The sequence below is a fragment of the Silene latifolia genome, chromosome 11, assembly GCF_048544455.1.
Source record: "Silene latifolia isolate original U9 population chromosome 11, ASM4854445v1, whole genome shotgun sequence".
Classification (NCBI taxonomy): Eukaryota; Viridiplantae; Streptophyta; class Magnoliopsida; order Caryophyllales; family Caryophyllaceae; genus Silene; species Silene latifolia.
Genome location: NC_133536.1, coordinates 156,786,958 through 156,794,551, shown reverse-complemented (window position 1 = coordinate 156,794,551; position 7,594 = coordinate 156,786,958). Strand labels below are relative to the sequence as shown.

General features: G+C 40.3%; 1 protein-coding gene across 1 annotated transcript; it reads right to left on the bottom strand.

Moving 5' to 3' along the window:
• Positions 1-495: 495 nt before the first annotated feature.
• On the bottom strand, positions 496-1,197 carry LOC141614198 (uncharacterized). The gene is made up of 2 exons (XM_074432955.1): positions 866-1,197; positions 496-724 (listed from the first exon to the last, which is right to left on the bottom strand). The coding sequence occupies exons 1-2, from the start codon at positions 1,195-1,197 to the stop codon at positions 496-498; spliced, it is 561 nt and encodes a 186-aa protein (XP_074289056.1).
• Positions 1,198-7,594: the final 6,397 nt, after the last annotated feature.

Genomic DNA, 7,594 nt, shown 5'->3' with positions numbered 1-7,594 from the left:
TATATAGATGTGGGAAGGAAAGAGTGTGGAAGTTTCCTTAAAGCAATTACCTTTATTTTTTCCTTTTCTTTTTAATTACTCCCATATTAGTATTAGTAATAATATACAATTACAATCCCGACTATATACTCAATATACACGGCTTACCCGTGCCCACGACCCACATTTCTTCTGTCTTAAGTGTTATTTAATTATTTTATTTCCGTCTTACAAATTTATTATCCAATTAATTAAATTATTAAATATCATTTAAAACACATTTTAATATAATTATACCGTCTAAAATGCGGGGTATTACAGTCTTCCCTTCTTAAAAAGAACTTCGTCCCGAAGTTCGCCAAAATACCCAACCAACAGAAATAATATCTCAAATAAATTCCAACTAAATTTCTTATTAAATCCCTTTATTAAATTTATCATAAAAATATTATAAAATACGAGATGTTACATCCTATCCCCCTAAAAAAAAGGGTTACGTCTCCGTAACCAACTAACTCAAACAAAAAGACTAGGATACTTTTCTCGCATAGCAGCTTCAACTTCCCATGTAGCTTCATCCACCTTATGATTAGACCATAAAACCTTCACTAACGCAGTCTCACCACTACGAGTCTTCCTCACTCTTCTATCCAAGATTTCCTTAGGCTCTTCAACATAAGACAACTGATCATCAAGCTCAACATGCTCAGGCTCCAGCACATGAGTAGGATCACTCACATACTTCCTCAATTGTGAAACATGAAAAACATTATGCACTTTATCCAAAGATGGAGGTAATGCTAAACGGTAAGCTACCTCTCCAACTTTGTCTAAGATCTCATATGGCCCAATATACTTTTGACTCAACTTCCCTTTCTTCCCAAACCTCATCACACCTCTCATAGGAGACACTTTAAGCAACACCTTATCTCCCACAGCAAACTCTATATCACTCCTTTTCAAATCTGCATAGCTCTTCTGTCTATCTTGCGCTGCACGCATCTTGTGACGAATAATGTGCACTTGCTCCACCGTTTCTTGTATCATCTCAGGTCCCAACACAACTGCATCTGCCCTGTCATCCCAACACACATGACTCCTACACTTCCTCCCATACAATGCCTCAAAAGATGTCATGCCAACACTAGAATGATAACTATTATTATACGAAAACTCAATCAAATCCAACCTCTCCTCCCATGATGCACCAAACTCCATGACACAAGCTCTCAACATATCCTCCAAAGTCTGAATAGTCCTCTCAGTCTGACCATCTGTAGCTGGATGAAATGCTGTACTCATCTTCAACTGAGTCCCCATCAGAGATTGCAATTCTTGCCAGAACTTAGATATAAACCTTGAATCATGATCAAAAACAATATCCTTTGGCACACCATGAAGCTTCACCACATTTTTGACATAAGCTTTAGCCAACTCAGCTTTACTCCAAGTATCTTTCATAGGAATGAAGTGAGCTGACTTAGTCAATCGATCCACAATAACCCACATCATGTTATTCCCTCTCTGAGTCTTAGGCAACCCCACAATAATATCCATCGAAATGCTTTCCCACTTCCATTCAGGCATATCCAAGGACTGAACTTTACCTTGTGGTCTCTTATGCTCTCCCTTCACTCTTTGATAAACCAAACATCTAGCAACGAACTCAGCAACCTCTTTCTTCATCTTAGGCCACCAAAAAGTCTTCTTCAAATCTTTATATAGTTTATCTCCTCCAGGATGAATAGAATATGGAGTAGAATGAGCTTCAGTTAAAATCTTTCTTTTTAATTCCTCATCATCAGGTACACACCATCTCCCATCAAACCTCAAACCACCATCACTACCAATGTGAAACCGTTTCTTCCCACCTTCCAGCATGGCCTCACCCACGGCCTCTCTCCACCGCGCCACTCTTACATCTTCTTCTTGCTTCTTCCTGATTTCTTCATACAATTCTGGCTCAATGTCAAATCTCCAATTGTATCTCCTTTCTTAATCATATAAATGCCCATGTTTTCCACCTCTTCACGCAATTTCATCCTAGACATGGCAGTACACAAAGCATGGACAGATTTCCTACTAAGTGCATCTGCCACCACATTGGCTTTCCCTTCATGATAAATTATCTCCAGGTCATAATCTCCAATTAACTCTATCCATCTCCTCTAACTCATATTTAGCCCCTTCTGAGTATAAATGTACTTTAAGCTCTTGTGATCAGAAAATACCTTAAAAGTAGCTCCATAAAGATAATGACGCCACAATTTCAAGGCAAAAACCACCGCTCCTAATTCCAAATCATGAGTTGGATAATTTGCTTCATACTGCTTCAGCTGTCTCGAGGCATAGGCTATTACTTTCCCATTCTGCATAAGCACACATCCCAAACCATTCTTTGAAGCATCTGTATAAACTTCAAAATTCTCACTTCCTTCAGGTAAGGCTAAAATAGGAGTTGTAGTCAGGCGCTCCTTCAGGGTTAGGAATGCCGTCTCACAACTCTCATCCTACAGAAAATTATTCTCTTTCCTCATCAAGGTAGTCAAAGGCTTAGCTATTTTTGAGAAGTCTTTTACAAACCTCCTGTAATAGCCAGCCAATCCCAGAAAACTTCTAATATCCCCCACATTCTTCGGTCTCTCCCACTTGGACACTGCCTCAATCTTGCTTGGATCCACTAACACTCCCTCCTTTGACACCATATGCCCCAGAAAGGCAACTTTCTCTAACCAGAACTCACACTTGCGCAACTTAGCATAAAGATTATTTTCCCTCAGGGTCTGCAACACAATCCTCAAATGCTTCTCATGCTCTTATTTATTCTTAGAATACACCAGGATATCATCGATAAAGACAACCACGAACTGATCCATATAGGGACTAAACACACGGTTTATCAAGTCCATGAAGACTGTCGGTGCATTAGTTAATCCAAATGGCATATATAAAAACAAATTCGTAGTGTCCGTACCTTGTCCTGAATGCAGTCTTTGGAATGTCTTCATTATTAATTCTCAACTGATGGTACCCCGACCTCAAATCAATTTTAGAAAATATTCCAGCCCCACTCAGCTGGTCAAATAAATCATCAATCCGCGGCAAAGGGTAACGATTCTTGATAGTCACATTATTCAGCTCTCTATAGTCAATACACAACCTCATGCTCCCGTCTTTTTTTTTAACAAATAACACAGGTGCTCCCCAAGGTGACACACTCGACCTCACATAGCCCTTATCCAGCAACTCCTATAACTGCTTTTTAAGCTCCTCCAACTCTTTAGGTCCCATCCTATAAGGTGCTTTAGAAATTGGTCCCGCCCCAAGTTTTCAGTCAATGCCAAAATCAATATCCCTCTGAGGTGGTAACCCTGGAATCTCATCTGGAAACACATCCTGAAAGTCTTGCACAACAGGTATAGATGTCGCCCCAGGCACCTCCTCTCGCGTGTCCCTCACATGACACAAGATCAACTCACTTTTCTTCCTCAAACAAGATTTTAAGGTAACTGTTGAGATAAGTTTTATTTTTGGTTTAACTACAAATCCCTTGTAAGACACTTTTATTCCCTTAGGTCCACTCAAGGTTACTTTCTTTTGGTGACAATCTATAAAGGCTTTATATTTACTCAACCAATCCATCCCTAAAATTACCTCGAAACCATCCAAAGGAAATTCAATTAAACTGGTCAAAAAGATAGCTTCTCCAATTTTAACTGGCACATCTTTATACACACGACTACAAGGCATGGAATCCCCCGAAGGTATATCAACTAGGTCTTTTATCTCATCATATTCTTTCAAATTTAAAGTCCTAGCATGCTCACTTGAAATAAAAGAGTGGGTAGCTCCCGAATCAAACAAAACAAAGGTAGGCTCAGAATTAACAAGAAATGTACCCGTGACAACATGAGCATCTTCCTCAGCAGCTTACTTTCCCATCATAAATAATTTCCCACTACTCTTATCTCCACTCTGGCTAGCTGATACTGACCCATTCTACTGATTTCCACTGTTCATTATCTTCTGAAAATTATTGCTTTGATTGTTGTTGAAGCGATTTTGATTGGAATAATTGTTGTTGCTCCTCTGGTAATTGCCACCACCAGATCTTGGATTATAATTCCCATAATTCTGCATAGGAGTACGATAGCCTCCACTCTGGTTCACATTTACAAAACCTCTTCCTTGACTTCCCACATGAACTCTGCAATCAGCAATCTTATGACCCACTTTCCCACATCTAAAGCAAGTAAGCACACCCCCTCCCGAAGATCCTCCTCTGTCGAAACCTCCACGGTTTCCATTCCCATTCTGCCCATTGTTGGAGAAAAAAGATCGGTATGCATTCACATTTTGTTTCTTATTCCCAGCATTCTCACTTGCAGCCTCAGTCTTTCTCTTCTCACTCTTTTCTTCCTTAAGCATATCTGCAATCCTCTCAGCATGTCCAGCTCTTTGATACACGTCATCCATGTTACTTGCTTGCCCAGCTGCCAGCCTCTTTTTGATAGTTGTGGTCAACCTCTTTTCGAATCTAAGTGCCAACATCTCCTCACTGAAGTTTAAGTCTGCAACATACTCAGATAGCTCCATGAACGTATTTTAGTAGGTCTCCACTGTCATCTTAATGTGCTTTGGAACGAACACAACATTCATAACCTTCTTGAACCCCGACCACCTCACATAATCACTTCCACTATTTGCAGCAGCCTCTCTCACAGCCTCCTTGCTTCTAGTCCACCACATACCAGCTTTCCCCCTTAGATAATAAGCAGCCTGATCCACTTGCATTTCCGCAGGACACTTCAATAGCTCAAAAAGATAAACAAATTCTCTGTGCCAATCTCCCAATAAAGAAGGTGCTCCCAAACCATCATACTTCGTCGGATTGTGCCTCGCAATAGAGCACTCACTTTAGCTGAATCTTGCACTGACCCCTTGGCTTTCAACGCAGCTGTCAAGGCCTCATTCATAACAATCAGACGATCAATCTCCTCTTGAGACATAGAAGTGGGTGTAGGTGTAGATGTTGCTTTTTTTGGAGGCATGGTTCTGATGTTAAAGGAAAGAAAATACACACATAAACTTCTGCTCAGGAATTTAGGCATAAGGTTTTTAATTAATACACCTGCAAACAAAACAACATATGGTTGACTGGACTGGCCTAAAGCCAACCAACCACGTGACGCACGACCGTCCAAAACCGCCACACCCACAAAACTTATTGCTTAATCATTAAATTACTACACTAATCATGGCTTAGGGATCACATAACCGCATATCACTAGACATAATATTTCTAATTCACACAACATCCATTCATGTAAATTAATAATTAATAATTCAAGCTATTAATTCAAATCAATTTATATAATTTCAACCAAATAATTCAATTCACTATTTGATGCATATTATCACCCAAATTTCAACACAAATCCCAATAGTTACTTCAATTCTCACGGCCCTAGGCCAAGATGCTATCATATATTACTTACCTCAATCCGCGTCCTGCAACAAGGTTAGAAATTTCTATCTTAAGACAGATAATTGACCCTTAAGACATAAGATATTCTCTATTTACCCCACTCGTTCAATTCTCTCAAAGGTGACCGGTTCAAAACTGAAAGGGCCAGAAGTTTGGTGTGAGGGGGCCCCTAACTCATCCCAAGCCTTAAGGGGGCTCCTAACAGTTTCTACCTGGATTCATTTTATTAGACTCATCCTAAATTCATTGGGTTCATTTGTTTTAGGCCTGAGGAACGTACGCTCTGATACCACATTGTAACACCCCCATTTATTTAAGAGCCTTTACTAGGCATTCCTAGATAAATGAACGTGTTACCATCTCAGTTACCTGAGGTAGTGAATACAAAGGGTAAACAAAACCACAGTACTTTAAATAAATATAATGTTTAAGTGGCCTTATTACATAATCCAAACTAAATAATTAAATTAATAAATACAACTGCAGCGGAAAACTAAATAATATGAATAATAAATATTGTGTGTTCTTCTAAGGTGATCTAGACAGCTAAGTAAATGCTATATCCTCTCGCCCTTCAGCTCCCTTCTAAGCCTGCTCAATTACCTGAAATCAATCTGCTCCTCAATTATTGGTTCATCACAGGTGTTTAACGAATACACGGTCAACCCAACGGTTGAGTAGGGATATCTAAACAACAACAGTACAACAATAGTACAGAATAAACATGTAAATGATCAATCCCGATCACAACTCCAAATCTCCACATATTCTCCATACACAACCCGAGACACCCATATAAATAACCCGAGACACCTTTATCAATAACCCGAGACGCCCTTATAAACAATATCAACATCAATCCCGAGACACCCTTTTATATACCGCCACCCGTGGTCCGGTTCTTTATTTTACCCGCCACACTTGGACCGGGCCTTCAAAACAACAATACAATATACCATATGGATAGTAATAAATTAACAAATACAACATTCAACAATCAAACATCCAATTCCAACTAACAATTATTTAATAAATCACACCAATGCATATTCAAGTTGAGTAGATAACCTACCTCAGCGGCAAATCCAATAAAGCAGTCCAATTAAATAATCAGAAATACTCCACTTCAAAACCGTCACCTAAACGAAATATTATAATTTAATTATTAATTATTTAATTCATTATATTAATTAATTAATTACAATTTAGTTTAATTAATTAATTCCCCGTATAACGATTACGTATCCCGACATATTAATATACGGACACCAACCAACCCATACACCCCAAGGCCCATGTAATCCCGTTTACACGGATGAACACAAAACAGCAAACCACACTTACACACCCCTTCATTCCCGACATTACCATCACCCTTACTAATAACCACCACCTCACGCCGTCCCCAGCATCACCTTTGCCCAACCGACATCCCGACAACCTCCCACAACCGGCCTAGGGCCGACTACCCCAACCGCAGCCACCAAAACCCGACACCTACACCTACGGATACCCCTGTGAACATCCGTCAGCCACCACAACACTCAACACCTAACCACCTCCACCACTAGGTTCCTTCCATTGCCATCAACACTATTGACCCACGGCGGTCCATGGCAGGTCACCACCACGGGCTTGGTGTTTGTTTTAACTTAAACAGTCCCACATATAAAATATCCGTCTCCCGTATCTCGCATCCCAGCCACCACCGCCGGCATAGCGGCGCCTTCACCCTCTAACCACCATCACCCGGACCAACTCCAACCTGGCCAACTAACCACCTAATAACCAGGTCCCGACGACCGCCACAAACAACCCAAAACCCCAATTCAATCCCCACGGCTAATGCAACCACCCATTAAAACACCCTTCCTCGGTGCTCGTCGAAGGTCAGGTTAAGGTTAGGCGAGTACAACGGTGGTCCCAGAGAAGCTAGGGCCGAAGACACGACCACTAGGGTGGTCCTACGGTAGTTAACAAATTACGCCTGCTAACAATGTGTATAACAATGTATATAAAGTCCGTATAAAGTATAATTGACAAATCGCAAGACGGTCTTACCTTGGGACGATAATAATTAGATAAATTCTCTTATTCTTCTCCCTTAGATCTTTCTCTCCCTTGCCT

Coding starts and splice junctions, on each gene's coding strand:
- LOC141614198 (XM_074432955.1), bottom strand. CDS start 1,197: ATGGAGTTTGGTGCATCATGGGAGGAGAGGTTGGATTTGATTGAGTTT. Junction 725..865: donor CCTATGAGAGGTGTGATGAG/GTTTGGGAAGAA, acceptor TTCACAATTGAG/GAAGTATGTGAGTGATCCTA.